The sequence below is a fragment of the Falco punctatus genome (assembly GCF_963210335.1).
Source record: "Falco punctatus genome assembly, chromosome: 12".
Lineage (NCBI taxonomy): Eukaryota > Metazoa > Chordata > Aves > Falconiformes > Falconidae > Falco > Falco punctatus.
In genome coordinates, this window is record NC_137592.1 from 28,379,652 (window position 1) to 28,396,528 (window position 16,877).

At 44.2% G+C, this 16,877-nt stretch overlaps 1 protein-coding gene across 1 annotated transcript; it reads right to left on the bottom strand.

Annotated features, from left to right (window-relative positions):
- Positions 1-7,510: 7,510 nt before the first annotated feature.
- SDE2 (SDE2 telomere maintenance homolog) lies at positions 7,511-16,821 on the bottom strand. Its single transcript, XM_080408764.1, has 7 exons — positions 16,663-16,821; positions 15,955-16,072; positions 13,685-13,796; positions 13,002-13,171; positions 12,168-12,279; positions 11,109-11,517; positions 7,511-8,208 (listed from the first exon to the last, which is right to left on the bottom strand). The coding sequence occupies exons 1-7, from the start codon at positions 16,768-16,770 to the stop codon at positions 7,993-7,995; spliced, it is 1,245 nt and encodes a 414-aa protein (XP_080264890.1). The 5' UTR covers positions 16,771-16,821; the 3' UTR covers positions 7,511-7,992.
- Positions 16,822-16,877: the final 56 nt, after the last annotated feature.

Sequence of the window (16,877 nt, forward strand, 5' to 3'; positions counted from 1 at the left end):
CCAGGGCCATGAGGCTGGTGGTCAGCACAGAACGGAGTCCTGGGGAAGAGGTGATTTGTAGAAAGCTATAACCATGGATAGCCTGGGTGGCGGCACGCCAGGCTGGGCATCACTAGCACCCACACCTGGCATCTCCCGTCCCCATCTCTTTGTCCCTGCAGGTTGTACCCCCGTCCCTTGTGCAGCCGCACATTGGGACTCTTGGTATCGCACAGACCCTCACTACCCTGGCTGTGCACAGCATCACCGTCATCTTTTAAACTGGCTGAAAAATTAAGCTTCTTAATTGAAAATGAACCAGTTGTGCTGTTGTCTCAGTACGATCGTCGTGGTTTAACCCCAGCCAGCAGCTAAGTATCACGCAGCCGCTCGCTCACAGGAAAAAGGTAAAACCTGTGGGTTGTGATAAGAATGGTTGAATAATTGAAATAAAGTAAAAATAATAGTAATAATAATAATAATTTTAATAAATAGGAGAAGGAGAGAGAGGAATAAAACACAAGGGAAATAAGTGATGCAACGGCTCACGACCTGCTGACCGATGCCCAGCCAGTCCCTGAGCAGTGGTCAGCAGCCCCCGGCCAACTCCCCCCAGTTTATACACTGAGCACGATGCTCTATGGTATGGAATATCCCTCTGGCTAGTTCGGGTCAGCTGTCCTGGCTCTGCTCCCTCCAGGCTGCTTGTGCGTCTGCTCACTGGCAGGGATGGGAAACTTGAAGAGTCTTTGGTTTAGAGTAAGCACTACTTAGCAACAACTAAAAACATCAGTGTGTTATCAATGTTATTGTCACACTAAATCCAGAACACAGCACTGTTCCAGCTACTGAGAAGAAAATTAACTCCATCGCAGCTGAAACCAGGACAATGACAGATGCTGTGGCTAGTTTTTAACCCATATTTGCATTGAAACACCCAACTTTTGGGGGCACAGAACACTACTCTTTGAAATCCAGCTGGCTTTGCAGTGAAAATGCAGCAGGCTCAGAGGTCGGGCTGATGTGGGGAAGGCTCCAGAGATTTCTGCAGTGCAAACTTCAGGCAGAAGGCTGTGGATGAAATACTGCCTCACCTGGGGCCTTTTCAGACATCATCCCCGTGCTGCAGGTAATTATCTCCCAGCTTGTCATCTTCAATCCAGGCTGCACTTGCTGTGATACCTTCTGTGTGTTACCTCGCTGCTTTTGTACCGGTACAACTTGTAACGCGTATAAAGGCTGTCAAGCTGTCATGTCATCCTTTCCGTCTGAGCAGCACCCATCTCTGAGGAAAGGCAGAACATCTTACGTACCTGGCGGCAGCACGGTTCAGCATTAACTTTTATGTTGTGCTGTAAAAAAAAAGAAGAAAAAAAAAAAAAAAGCAAAAGCAGTGCAACAGTGTAATGACTCACATATAATCAGAAATTATTTCAAAAGCTGGGAAGGGGTTTTAAGGCAAAACCAGCGTTAAAACATCAGGCATCCTCCTGCACTACTGCAAGTGCAGAGCACCCAGGCAGTGCTCAGGGAGGTGTGTGCTTATGGCCTGTGTCATCCTGCACCCAGCACCCAGTGACTACCTGAAACCTCCTAAGGGTGACAGTTATGGACCACCGGGCTGGAGGGTGGCAGTCATCTGAGACGTAGCGACTATGAACGGATTGCATTCATCTGCAGCAAACAGAACAACTTTTAAAGGGGATGCAGGTACTTGGATGTTCAAAGGGGTAGATTTATCATCTAGATAAACCCAGGCTGCAACAGCCCTGATGGTCCCACACGTAAGTTAAACTCCTGTGTAAGTGTCCGCAGTGGCAGCACATCTGAGTTAAAGCTTATCACGAGCGTGAGCTCTGACCTGCCCTCAGAGCACAGCCCACAGGGTGATCCGTGGGGTCCTGCAATATTTAATGGAGCTGGATGTAAGGAAATCTATTGGTTTCATGGAAGCTTTTGTTATGAGAGAGCCTCAGGCAGGACATAGCACTTTCTCCCTCCACTATCATTACATTTCAGGAGAGAGAACAAGTGTCAAGCCGTATGAAATGCCACTGCTAGCTGAGTTACGTTGCCCTGGCTGATCCTTCCACGGTTTCATTTGAACCAGTCTCGCTCTCCCATTTTCTTTCAAAACCCACGAGAAGTTGCGGCTTTACCCTGCTGGTGAGACCCTTTTCCCTCTCCCCCTCTCTTCCCTCCCCCTTCTTTTGATTTCACAAACTCCTACCAAGAGTGTCTGACACTTTGCCTTTCAGGGCAGCCTTCTAATTGCCGGTGTAAGTGGGAAGGCAGATGCCCAATCCACATCCCGGCCAAGGTGGCCATCAGGGGAGGTCCTCCGGCTGCGGCTGGGACCAGCTGGAGTCTGGGAAAGGAGAATCCGGGGCAAACAGACCAGGAGGAGGTGGAGATCCTGCAGGACTGTAGAGGAGCCTTTTAACAGTCTCACCATCTAGTTTTTGCCATTAACTCAAGTGCAATTACCTGCTGTGCAAACGGCTGGGTTTGCAGCCAGGACCTGGCTTCCGCTGGTTCCCAGAGCGGGTGCGGGACAGCAGCGTGCACAGTGCTCACACTGCAAAACCAAACACAGAGCTGGTCACCAGGCTGCCTCTGGGCTGTGCTCCGGGGGTACGGGGCACTCCTGAGCCGCGTGGGTGCTGGGGCTCCTACAGATACACCAGCAGGTACAGAATGGCCAAAGAACAGTTCTTAACCATGGCAGGGTACGTTACCTGGAGATACCGGGCAGTGTAAGGTCACATCACCAGTCCACAGCCCTCAGTATCCTTGTTGACAATTGGTAAATCAGGACCTTTTTTTTTTTAAAAAAAAAACCAACAACCCACCTATTTAATAATTTTGTGTTAGAGGTTCTGGTGTTTATTTGTGGTTTTCTGTTTAGATTTTTCCTTCTTCTAATTTTCTCAGTGATGATAAATCTACCCCTTTGAACATCCAAGTACCTGCATCCCCTTTAAAAGTTGTTCTGTTTGCTGCAGATGAATGCAATCCGTTCATAGTCGCTACGTCTCAGATGACTGCCACCTTCCAGCCCGGTGGTCCATAGTTGTCACCCTTAGGAGGTTTCAGCTAGTCACTGGGTGCTGGGTGCAGGATGACACAGGCCATAAGGTGCCATCTATAACCACCAGACAACTGTCTCAGATCACTGTGATCTGTAGTATTTCCAGCAGATATTTCACAAGCCGGCTGGCTCCGTGTAAACCCTGCTCTTCATTCCATAGATCCCAGATAGGTCTTTCAAGAGCATCTTGCTCCTTTTCGAGCTCCAAGTTTCCTGCAAATTCCAGATTCCTTGTGCCCTGGTTAGAGACACTTGGCAAACCAAGCAGGGAGAAGCAGGACACACAGCACAGGTGTCCAGGCCACTGGGATGCTTCCCAAGCAGGCACAGCTGCTGGGACTAATCCCAAACTAACCACCCTGGAGCAGCCAGCCCCTGCCCAGCCTCTGGCAGTGCTGGGAAGCAGCAGTGCCTGCTCAGCCCCTCCTCACAGCTGGAGGAGGTCGGATTAATTACCACATCCCTACCTTCAGGTGCCATTAGGTATGGTAATCTGCAAAGCCACCCTAATTGCTCAGCTGTAACTGAAAGCAAAGCCAGCTGAGGTGGCTGTGTTAACCGAGTAGGGTGCACTCTTTAACATCTCTGGTTAAATGTTTTGGAGGAACTTTTAAGATTTAACAATAGCATCTTCCTGACAATAGGCATAGCTACAAACCGATCTTTAAAATGTACATATTCTCCAGAAAGCAAAACCTTGGATAAGAATGAATGTCATGGGGATTAAAATGATTAATTTTGGTTGTTTCTGCAATAGGTAGAATGATGTAAACATCACATAAGCAGCGCTGTGTGCCTGCGTACTGTGGGACAGAGCCAGGATCTCCAGGCGGGTGTTTGGTTCAGAGGGCTGAGGGTTTCATCTGCGCTGCTGAAACTGGACACATCCTCGCCGTTAGCTCAGTGCCACCTACAGCAGCAAGCGCAAAAGCTGTCAGACTCAGAAAACCAAAGGAAATTCGTGCACACTCGAGCAAAGTAGTGTTTAGGTCAAAACACTGAAGCAGGTTTTTTAGTACCTCGTTTACTTGTCCGTGCTGCAGAGGACTGCGTGGGAAAGGAGCCTTGTGGCTGAAGGCTGCCAGCTGTTGCTGGGTCTACTGGCGATGATCTTTCCCAACTTCCACATTTCTCTCCACGACCTACCTTGTTCCCTGCTATTTTTTGTGTTATATGTAATTATATTTCTTTCCAGGGTATAGATGGATCTGTATGAGGTGAGGAAAAGCCCTCCCTCAGGTTTCTGCCAGTTTTCACTAATTAATTTTTTTTCAGTCTAACTCTGAAATGCAAGAGAAACACGAGGCAGTGCTCTAGATCTTCTAGATGTTTATATTAAATGCATCTGAAGTGACACTTCAGAATTCTGTAAGTCACACCACTTGTGTGTTGGGGAAGCGTTTGTGTGGGAGCATGAACCTTTTCCCTGGAAAGATGTTCACAGTTTTGGTGCATTTGCAACCAGAAACACTTTTGAAATCCAAAGCTGCATTAATCCTTGGAAAAAGGAAGATACAGCCAGGGTACTGCAAACTGCATTATCCTCTGGTCCTGGACTAGAAAGATCATCTCTATTCTGAGGCCATTCTGCCCTATGGAAGTAGCCCATACTACATTGGAATGGTTTCAGTTTGTTTTTTTTTTAACTGGTATTTGTTGACTTCTTTTTTTGCCCAAATTCTTCAGAAAGCTTCAAGCCCTTCACCTATTTGTTTCTGTTCTGCTGAAGGATCAGTCCAAGACCTGTTTGGTATCCAGCTATCTTCTGAAGGATGCCCTACAGACATGTGAAACTAGCATTGCCAGCGAGTGTCCCTATGTCTGGCTCTCCAGATACATTATGGCACTGGGGTAACCCTTTATGTGGGCATATCCCGGAGCAAGTGCTTGTTACCGATTAGCTCAGCAGGAGCTAAACAACTCCCAGATAAATGTACCAAAACATGGAGCTGGCTCAAGGTCCAGGTAAGCTGTTGCCTGCTAACACAGATGCGGGGTACTTGTTTTAATTCTGGCACTACTGAAGACACAGTTGATTAATAAAGTGTTTGGCACTATTGCTGGTTTAAAGTATCTCAGTTCCCCTTCACCAACCAGCATTTACTCCCTACCCTGTATAACTCTTATTTCAGTTGCACTGGCACAAATTCGTTAGAGCCACATCGTATGCTCCATCAGGGAAATGATCTGGTTTTAAAAAACCAAGGTGAATAGGTGACGCATGGGGTAGTCTTAGAAATGGCCACATCAGCGAAGCAACAGTGCAATCGCAGCGAGGGGAGAGAACTTAGGTAAAAGTTGCTGCCAAAACATGTAATTAAACTGGCCCATTCACTCCTGGCCCACACCATCCTTGCCATGCAACAGAGGAGCTTGAGTGTGTTCCTATAGCTGCAGGCTCTCCTGACCCAACCGCTGTCCGTGCCTTCCCGAGAGCTGGCTGTAAGCACGCAGAAGGCTTGCCGCCCAAGTGGGACAGCTGCCAGCGTGCAACATTCCCAGCAGACACCTTTGCGCCAGCAAAACTTCATTACATTGAGGTGACGTCCCAGGTACCCTCCATTTGTTTCCTAATGAAACACGCTCAGTAAACAAAACCATTTCCTTTCTACCCAGGGTCCGCTTGTCCTGTCACAATCCCCGTGAGATGTGATTTGCAGAGCCTTAATTAATGGCTCTCTCCCATCCTCACCCCCCACCCTTTTTTTTGTGTCCAAATTTTAATCTATAACGGAATCTTAGAAAATGTCAGACATGTCAAGTATTTTACTGAGACCAAACATCTTCTTACCTACAATATTATTTGCTGTATTTAAGCCACTGCATGTCACATAACCAGATTTTGCTAGTGATAAGCTTGCAAAATGCTAAGTTCATTACTTTTGGATCCCACATGTAGGCAACAGAGAACAGTTTAAATGTACTTCAACAATTCAAGCCCTCAACTGTAATGAATGTTTTCAGAATACTGTGTAAACGGATCCACCGTGCCAGGCTTGTGTATGACAGTGTAATTGCCACCGCTGCAAACGCCTGCCCATCCTTTTCCTACCTCCTTGGGATGCTAACAAAGCTTACCTGGTGGGTGTGAATTTAGAACTCAGTTGAAAGGATACCAAGGACTTTTATTTAACCACATCAAGAATATACTTGCAAATAGGTAAACTGCCTCATATCGATTTTGTGGGTAGAAGAAATATTGCACACGAAGTGGTTCTGACTTGCCTGGACATCAAGCTGCTGCATCACAAATAAATTCCGCGCTCCCCAGTTGCTACCCCTGTCCTCTGTAAGGCCCCAGCTCCCCCGTACGCAGCACCCGGGAGGGGGGGGGCGGCCGTGGAACCGGGCACACCGGGCCCGCAGCGCCACCTGCCGGCACGGGAGCGCCACCACCCCGCACGGCGGGGACACGGGCAGGGGACACGGGCAGGGGACACGGGCAGGGGACACGGGCAGGGGACACGGGCAGGGGACACGGGCAGGGGACACGGGCAGGGGACACCGAGCCCCGTTGTGCAGCACGGTGCCCGGGAGGCAGCAGCGGGGCTGGGGGGCAGGCTGAGCCCGGGGTGCCCCTGCAGGGTTGCGGAGCCCGGCGGGAATAAACCCGCCCCGAGCTGTAACACCCGCTCTCCATCCAAAGCTCCCAAGTGTAAACAAAACGGCTTCTCAGGAGAGAGAGGGTAAGAGATGGCAGAACTGACTGAAACGCCAGATCCAAACTGCTCACGCCAGAAAAATAAATGCTACGCGAGCGAACTGACACCCTCGCGTCTGAAGACCATTTCCTGCCAGTACAGCATTTCAAAACTTCATGAGCCAAACTCCAAACCAGATCAACAGACTGTATGGTGCCAGAACAGGAGAGAAGATAATTTTTTTTATTTTTCAAGGGTCTCCACAAGGAAATCCGATAAGCAGATCGTAAACATATTAATCTCCCACATATGGTGGTAAAATGCAAAATCCAAGGCACTGAAAACACCTTATAAAAGCCTCTCAAACCGGAGAGGCGGCAGCCAGCACGCTGCCCTCCCCGTCTCACAGGACAACTCCAAAGCCCGAGGTGTCCGACACTGCTCCAGGATAAACCACCACTAGAGATATTTAGGTCCTTGGGAGACTATTCCATTGTTTTTAACCACAGAAAAAGAATTAAAACCCACATCCTAAATTTCCCATTCAGCTTCAGATTGTCACTGTTATCTTACTAACCTACAGCCACCAGCAAGCGTACTTTATTCTTTTGTAATTTAAGGATGTGATAGTCTCTTCTCCAACCCCCAGATACTTTTCCAGAGCAACATAAGTAAATATCCTTATTTAACTTCTAAAAGAAATATTTACACGCATTAATAATTTGTGTCATACTGATACCCAACATCCCACAGGCACTCACAGAACAGCATACTTATTTATGCAGACCTCATCCATTAAAAAACATAAAAAAAGTGTTCTTTTTATTTAAAGAAACTTCAGATTTGAAGCCTGAATCACAAGTTCAATGTTTCTCATTTGATAGTTGTGTGCTAACTGGAATGCACATTAAAGGAGATTCAACATAAAGCTAAGAAAGAATTGCTACTTTTCTTAAAATAGGTGATGACAGTCACACAACCATTTTCCAGAAAACAATCAGGTTATTTCTTTCCATGTACAGAGTTTGTTCTACCTGTCGCATTATGAGTCATTATAACCACCTGTAAAGCTTATCAAAAGATAGTAGTTTCACTCCTTTGATACTGAACATATTGAACGCATGACTATCTAGCAACTTACTCCCTGTTACAATAATCAAACTTCATTACAAACAGACACAAATGCTATCCAGGGATGCCAAAGAACTACATATGGCAGTACAGAATGACCACAAAGTAAGAAAAATTTAAAAGAACATGGATAGATTTTTTTTTTTTAAATCACTTTTTTTTCCCTTTAGAGGGCTTTGCAAATAAGGCAGGATCAATCTGGTCTCTAGACAGACCTCTCACTGAAAAAAGCCTTGCTGCTCTTTCCTTTAAAGTGCCTCCACATTTCAGTCCTAAAGACATCAATTGCATCTTCAGCTGATCTAAACCCAGGGCTTCCATTTCAACAGCAGAGTTGAATGCCAGTAGGTCTATTGGTTCCACCTCCTGCAAAAAGAAAAACATCCCATCAGACTATTATTATTTTCCTCCTGATTAGGGCGGGAGGAACAAGTGGAGAGAGAATGCTTCAACTAACAGAAGACCTTCAATTAGGATTATCTCAAACTCCTAATTACTTAATAAAATTGAGCAGTGTCTCAATACGTATTATGTTGGATATTCTTATTATTAGCAGTACTAAGGCTATCCAGACAAAGTAGTACTGCACCACGTACAAGGGAACTGAAGCTAGCCAGCAGTGGCATTTTGAAACATGCAAATCTTAGCAGAGACAACACAGACAAGAGCGGCGTGAATGCCCAGATGAGCTTCGTACCCTGTGTCTTACAATTCTACCCCTCACAGTGCCCCTGCTAGCTAGTCAAAGGCTCGCTCTAACATATCCAGATAAGCTGCAGGTCTGCTTCGGCTTGCCATGTACACAGCCTCCAAGACAGAAGCACAGGTCATTTTAAATGATACAAACACAGCTGAACTTTCAAAAGTTAGTCTACTAGAGTTAACACAGTCTACTTGCAATAGCGGAGTGCCAAAGAAGTAAAATAAAGTAAGTCACAGCATTTAATCCTATTTCTCTGGAGACAAAATGCTTGACACTGTTTTTATCCCCAGAGAAGTACTCCCAAGAAAATGGAAATAAAACCAACAGCCCACCATCCCACCTAGCAGTTCAGTAGTTTAACCTTGGCTTCCAGAGGCATGGCAAAGCTAACAGCCCCTTTTTAGCCCAAGGTAGAATATAGTCAATACACCCCCGACAGCAGCAGGAAAGAGGATGAATAGTTATTCCTAATGCAGTTACACTGTAATTATAGAAAAGCACCCTCTTTTTAGTAAAATGGACAAAAAAGCAAGTTCTGAAGTTCACATCTCATCCTGCCACAAGAAAACGGATTAAAATCTCATCTTAAAAGGAAATTAGTATATTCGCAAAATAATCAAGGGTGAAAGGGACCCCTGTAGACTGTCTAGTCCAAGCCCAGGGCCTTGTTCACAAAAGAACATGGACAAAGACTGGATCATTCAAACGCCGGAATTTACTAACACACTAAAAAGGACACAAAAACTTAACCCCATTCCCTTCAATACTTAAGCGCACGTTAGTCTTACAGTACATACCATGATGGAGTTATTAAAGAGACTTCAGAGCAAGTAATACCAACAGTGGGAATGAGACCACTCTGTTATGCACCCAGCAAAAACAATTAATGCTAGCAGAATTAGAACCTTTGTCCTGCTAAGCAAACAAAAGACTGGTTGCCTCATTATTTTCATCCAACTTTAAAAAAAAAAAATCCATCAAGGACTATTACAAAAATATTTCCACCTGCAATAACAATCTGCCACAGCATTGGTGGAGTTTCCTGTTCTAGGAATAGAGTCTCACAAATACTGAGTAAAAGGTAAACAGTGAAGAAGGGTAAACATCCTGTTCAAAATCTGCCAACTCTAATAGTACAGTAGATGTCAAAGTTCTAATTTATCAGATTATATCCTTGGACTTTTTTTTCCATTTAACTGTATCAAAATTTTCACTCATCAGAACTCAGTCATTGGCAGCTGATGGCAGACTTCCTGGTCACGCTGAAAAGGCAGAAAATCCAAGCAGCTCCCTAGCCCCCCTAAAAAAAACTAGCAATAATACAAAATGTGGCTGGAATAAGCCTGGATTCATTACCCCTAAAAACTTTTAATAGTAATACTATACAAGGAGCGCTGAAGGACTTGGGCTTTCATCAATTCAGTGGGAAAAGCTACATTCCCTCTGGGCTGGAAGACTGATCCAAAGCCTCTTTGACAGAAGAATCCCAGCCATCCTCCTGTCAGTCACCACAGAAGGAACCTCGCGGGTCAGTACTGCTCCTGATCTGGCTGAGGGCTGGTGACACCAACACAGAGTGCCAGCAGAGGTAACAGCATGGCAGCAGTACAGACCTGCTTTCACCACGGATATACCAGATGATCAATTTAAAACCCACCCTTCCATCCTTTGCAGTTAAGATGAAGCTCATCATTTACACTAATCCTGTCTCTCCAGGGCTGCTGCTTTCAGACTTTCGGTGGTCAATGAAGAACTGAAATTTGCACCAGACTACTAGGGTTCTCTATGAACTAAACTCAAGTCTTTTTATAATAAAAAGTAAAATTGATCAGCCGACTGGTTTAGGGGGTGTCTACTCTGAACAACTTCTAATTTAAACATTGAGGTAAATGATAAATGTTAAGGTCAAATTATGTTCTAAATAAGATTAGTCAAATTCAATGGTGTTTGGTAATGTGTCCAAAAGTATTGATAAGAAACTTTCATGCTACAGAAGAGGTTTATTTTCCTTCCCCCCACCCCTTCCAATGAAGAGTTTTGGATCCAGAGTGTATCTATTTATGTAGGAGGAGAAAAATCATGGATCTCAGGAAACACAATACTAGACAGCCAAGGGCAACTGCATCTTAGCAGAAACTCTAGACTATTAAAATCTTTATCTCATAAAGTTGTTCCTTGACTCATTCTACTTAGCATCTCTCAGGAGAATTCTACCATACTACAATTTAACTTCTTCCATGGAGGCACTGTCAACAGAGAGCCTTCTTTGGCTGCAGTTTCTACTAACTTGCCACATTGCATTTTCTTAAGTTTGAAGATGCATCTTCAGTTAGGCTAATTGTCCTTTTAACCCTGGGATTTTTTGTGCTCTGAATCAAGCTTTGGAGATTCTGTTAGCCTCTTGGGGAGATTATGATTCTAATCCAAGCATGTACATCTAATGCACTGAAGTCATAGGACACAAATCCCACTCCCCTTTTCTGCAATCCACAAAGGGAAAAGTGATTGAGTAAAAGCAGCTGAAGACAAAGACATATCATAATTTGTACCACCTCATACTTACTGTGCTCTGTAACTGGTTCATTTCCTGTGCCTTAGAAGAAACATTTTCTTGCTCCTCTTCTTTCAGAGCCTGGGTTACTTCATTCTTTTCTTGGGCCTCTTCCTTTGGGGGCTTTGTCATTTTACTATTTTCTTCAGCTGGAATTTCGGTTTGCCCACCTGTGCATGCTTCTCCTTGCAGATCTCTTCCAGTACCATCCGGCTGCTCTAGTGGTTTCTCAGTTGCACTGGTACCTGGACTATCCTCTACCGAATCCACAGAGCTGCCGGAACATTCATTTGTATTGCCAGCATTTTCATCGTATCTGCTGCCTGATGGACAACTTCCATCAGATGCATGAGGGGAATCATCTTCACTCTCATCTTCACAGTCTGAACTGTCACAATCATCCAATCCTTCCAATCCCAGCCTGGCACAAGCAGTATGTTAAAAATTAATAATAATCTATTTAATATTTTAAAAAAAAAATGTTAAAAAAATTGTAACATTTCTCCTTCCAAAATCACTTCAGAGAGATATAGTGAACTACTCCAGCAGCTATTTAGGATAGTTTAGTAAATGGAAGAGCTGCTAGCATTGAACAGGACCCAACCAACATTCCCCCAAAAGAGAGATCTTTTTACAGTATTCCCAATACAGAAATGTGTGCTACTATTGCTGCTCCAAACACCACTGGAATCATTAAGACTTCTCTTTTATGTTACATTAGGTAAAAGATGCCAGGAGGAAAAAAAAATTAAAAATTTTAAGTTCATTGTAAATGTAATTAACGAAAAAATAAAACGGGTAGCAGGAAGTAGTAAAATATAACCATATTAGAAGGGGGGCAGGCAAAAGAAGTGTGCCTATTTTTGCAAATAAATTTTGTCTGCTCCAGCTGGGACAGAATTACATGAATACAGTAACATTTACTTTCAGTTCTTTGATTTTATCAGTTCAATTTTCTTATTCCTATTTAAGTCTACATGTCAAATAAGATGTTGTTTACTTGTATGTACCTAACCTTTCATCCTATTCAAGGCTTAATACTTGAGTGTAAAAACAAGGCATAATGCTTACCAAAAACACTTTCTTTTTCGAGGTTTTGCTCCATTCTTTCCAGATTCACCTGGACGCTTCCTACTATCACCACTTTCTGGTGACACTATTTTGCTTGAAGTAGCCTGCAATCCTTCAAAAGAAAGTTAGAAGTATACTTCATCAGTACACAATTCACGTATGTTGTTAATTCTACTTACCTTTTAATTTCAGATGCAATTTAAAACACAAACTGAAAATAGTAGCTATTGGTGCACATTTACGTAGATTCAAAGCTTCAAAATAAACTCAGTAGCAGCAAAAGCTTTCCTATGTGACTTTACCTAAGGCACAAAATCAATTAAAATTGGATTCCTGAACTGAACACTCAGGTTCTACATCCCATTCAGCCTCAAGTTTCACTATCCAGCTGCCAGCAAGGGAACAATCCGCGGATAGCTACAAAGAACAGCAAGTGAAACAAGGTATTTTGTAATTAGATTAGATTTCTAGTTTTTAAATTAAGACCTGTTTATAACTTATCATTTCACTGAGAATTATTATGTACTTCTTCCAGTTGAACTAGCAACACTATTGTCACAGAATTCTGCTTTTATTATGAGATGACACTGTAGCAGAGCAAGATGAAGCATCACTTTTATCTGTGTTATGCTGTTCAATGCAATTTAAGAGAAGCAGCAAAGAGGAAAAATTAAGTCCAAGAAATTTTCAACGGAATGAAATTTTAAGTTCTATTAAAGAGCTATTGGCAGCAATTATTTTTTTTTTAAAAAAAGAAGTCATACTGGAGTGAGGCTATAAGGACTTAGTTTGCTTTATTTTGTGAGGAGAGAAAGCGAGGTTAAACTGCAATACCTTTAAGGACTGAATCTTCCAGTCGCTCAGCCATTTCATGGCACTGCTGCTGGTAGTCCGGATTTGTGAAACAGTGCTTTGGCTCTGCAAGTTTCCGCTGCAGCCTTTCCAAGCGCCTTTGCTCTTTTTCTGCTTCCCGTTCTGCTTGCTGCTTCACCCATTCAGCCATCCTGCAGGTGACAGAACCATGAAAAGGAGAGTGCTTCCAGCACATAATACAATATCAGTTTGTTGCCTTGCTATTACTGAATGCTTCTACCACCTGCTACGGTGGGAGACAATGGGAAAAGACAACAGCACCCAGGGGCATTACTGAAGGAATACACAGAGATTCTGCCATAGAGAAGAAAGGAAAGGTTATTTTGGAAGCCAGAAACAGCGTAATGTCGCACATCCCCAATATCACAGTCTTGCAGCTTCAGAGAGAACTGTGAGAATTGCAGATGAGAAATACAAGAAGCACAGAACAGCCTCTCAGAAGCAGGCTGCAGTACAATCTATTTCACAATAATATAATTATTGTCAGAAGAATTCTGGGAGGCCATCTGTGCTCAAGATTTCACTTTTATTCTTTTTGGTATTCAAAACTTCATTGCTACAACAACCTGTCATTTGACCTCTTTTCTTAACAGTTAACATGGTCAGTTTACTTTATAATTCCAGCTTTGAAGAAAATGCCTTACGCTTTTTCATGATTGACATCTCGAAGTCTCCTTCCACTGAGATCTCGGCAAGCCTCTCTATTTGTTGTCTTCTCAATCTGAGCACCAAGTGCTCGCAGCATAGATCCAAATCCTGAGAAAAAAAGTAATCAAGAATTAGCTAAACAGAAACAAATGGAGATGAACTAGCACAACAGAACAAGTAATTATGGAAAAATAATACTGTACATTCAACACTTGCTCTCAATGCAACTGAAATAAAGGGCAAGTTGAAAGTTGCAACATGTTGCAGAATTGTCATTGGGTGAAATGCTGAAGCACTAAGTGAAAAAAAAGTATCCAGCATTTACCACCCATCTTTTTCTGGGTTTTGGTTTGGTTTGGTTTTGTGCTCCTGATACCACACCAGATTGACTCCAGACTTACTAGAACCTGTGCAGCACTTCAACACGAAAGCCTGTTTCTGGACTCCCCCAGCAAAGTGGTTTGAAATCTTTTTCATCTCAGGATAACATCCCTTCTCATTTAGCCTGGATTCTTCTCTCCCTTAAGCACCTGCCAAACTTAAAATACCCTTTTAAAAAATTTAACAAAAAATAAAGTTTGGGAGATAGCCTTAGCCACTTCATCAAGATGATCATGATGTTATGCTGATTTCTATTCACTCTTCATCCACCAATTACTCATAGGCAAGACCACTCATTTCTCTCACTCAGTCCCACCTTATACCATCTCCAGCTGGAGAAAGACACTTGTTTAATTACCTCAAAGAAACACAACGTGAATTAATATTAATATAATCCTTCAAGCAATTTGAAAGTGCCAAGCACTGTTTTTTAACTAGAAGCTGAACGAATCTATACTTTTCAGTGCGCCAAAAGGTACCTTTAAGGAGCATTAGAAACTAACCAATCCAGCCAGCCTACTGTATCATGAGGCAGAAAAAGTACTGTGTTCAGCTAATGAAACCAATTACTCCCATTAGCAAGGAGAATTTTTGCAGCTCATGGAAAATGCTATTGAATTTTACATTCTGAAGAATGTGGACCTAGCTGCTACACCCAGCCAGGTATATTCCCAAAAATCAACAGCAATGCATTCATTAAGGTCACAGATGCTGGATTAGGTCTGATAATAAAATGCTTAGTACTCTTCTAAGCCTGCGCGATCTGTACTCCCTTGAGATCATACAGCCAGTCTCAATAGTTGTGACCTGTGTGTGTTTGCCTGTTTTTATCAGGCTTTTAAGTTACAAAGTCAAAACAAAAGGAACACTTTAGAAAGCAAACAAAGCTGTTAAAAGAACAATTTTCAACTGACCCCAAAGGCACATCAGTAACACAAACTGAATCCCAGAATACCTATCCTGTATCATCCTGGGATAACTGAAGCTGATTGACAACAGGTGAGGAAGAAGCATCCTATGCTATTAACTTTTACCATACACACCCCTTTCACAGCACTTAAAGAAACCATACCACTTAATGAGCTGTAAGAACACTATTTACTTCCAGTTCTATCTAAAACTGAAGAAGGCAAAGTAAGCTGAGCTGCAGTCTGATGCAAGGCAGCACAGTTATTCAGCATTTTAGCACAACAGCTGGAAAATTCTGAGAACTGGATTCAAAAAGCAAACATGACTCCAACTGCACTCAAATACTCTGCTAACCTTGCTTCACCATTCCATTGTTCCATGGACATTCTACGGAATGCCCACATTGTTGGCGGCTGCATCCTTTTACACGATTAATATGCATCTTCAGTAACAGTATTTTGTCAACACAAGAAGTCTAGCTTTCATCGAATTCTTTAGTTCTTAGGCTACTGAAATCTTGTCATTTACATTATTTCCCAAATGGGAGAAGGCAAAATCAATTAGGTCATGTAACGTACTCAAATCACAGGCTAGTTAGTTGTACCTGCAATATTTGTCCTAAGTGACCACAAATGACACCTAGAAGCCTAAGAACCCAGGCGCTTTTAAACACAATTTCAACTCTGCAGTCACTTTGATGCATGTTACAGATTCCAACTAATAGAACTAAGCTGACCAGGGATGTGAAGCAGAGCTATTCCAGCAAAGCTGTTAGCTGAGCTGCAGCTCTCCCAGTCCCCTCCCAACTTTGCACACAGACTCTGGGTTTCAGGTCAGAGACATTATACATCACAGTCATCCACAGGACAAGAGATCTGCTAATATATCAGGATTGCTGCTATCGCTGTAGACCACAGTATAACAGAAGGTTTTCAACCTAACAATCTAATCAATTGCAAGCAGTTAAGCAACAAACCTCCTTTGCCACCACAAAGTCTTGGTTCCAGGCTGTAAACGGCTCCATTCTGCAATACATCTTCATCACTAACCAGTCGTCCGTTACATTTCACATAAAAGCTTTCTTCAGGAATATTCTAAAAAACAGCAAAACTGAGTCATATTGACTGAAAATGAAACATTCTAATAAATAAAATCATTAAGGAGTAACGTTCCCTTCCTTCCTAAAGGAACAGAGGGGAAACAAAAATCAGACGATTTTAAAAGCATAAACATTCTGTACGGTGCTTGTTTAAGTTTCCATTGAACAAAGAATTAAATAGCCTAAATCTGCTTGTCAACACGAATGGGGAAAAGCCGAGCTGTGGGAAAACTCATGCGAAGCATTCGAACACTGTGTGGTAAAAACAAGCAAAACCCACGGTTTTTGAACTGTAGAACGCTGACGGTTGATACCTTTCGTATACGTGTGTGTATATATATATATATACGCAAAATACAAACACGGCGCTCCAGGGCTCTCCCCCAGGGACGGCTGCCGCTCGCTGAGGGGCAGGCGGCAGAGGCCAGGCCGCCCCAGGCCCCGGGCCGAGCGGGGAAGGGGTGAGGGCCCACCGCGGCCCACCGGCGGCCGCCGCCAGCGCCAGCCCCGCGCCCCCCAGCGTCGCGCCCCGAGGCCGCAGGCCGGCCGGGCCGGGCCGCGCCCTCACTCCCGCCTCTCACTCACCAACGCCCGAGCGCGGTCGCGGCGGAGGCGGCGCACGGAGCCCCCGCCGGGCGGCAGCGGCCAGGGCCGCGCCCGCGGAGCCAGCGGGTCCCGCACCAGCAGCGCCATCGCTCCTCCACCCGCCGCCGCGCGTGCGCCTGTGACGCCAGCGGGGCGCGGTCACGTGACGCGGGGGGGCGGGGGCTGGCGCGAGCCCGTGACGGGCGGGAGGGCGG

Bases quoted from the DNA above. Each gene is read 5' to 3' on its own strand.
- SDE2 (XM_080408764.1), bottom strand. From the start codon at position 16,770: ATGGCGCTGCTGGTGCGGGACCCGCTGGCTCCGCGGGCGCGGCCCTGG. The intron at 13,172-13,684 runs GTAAGGCATTTT...TGTCACCTGCAG, and splicing joins GATGTCAATCATGAAAAAGC to GATGGCTGAATGGGTGAAGC. The intron at 11,518-12,167 runs GTAAGCATTATG...TGCTTGTGCCAG, and splicing joins CGAAAAAGAAAGTGTTTTTG to GCTGGGATTGGAAGGATTGG.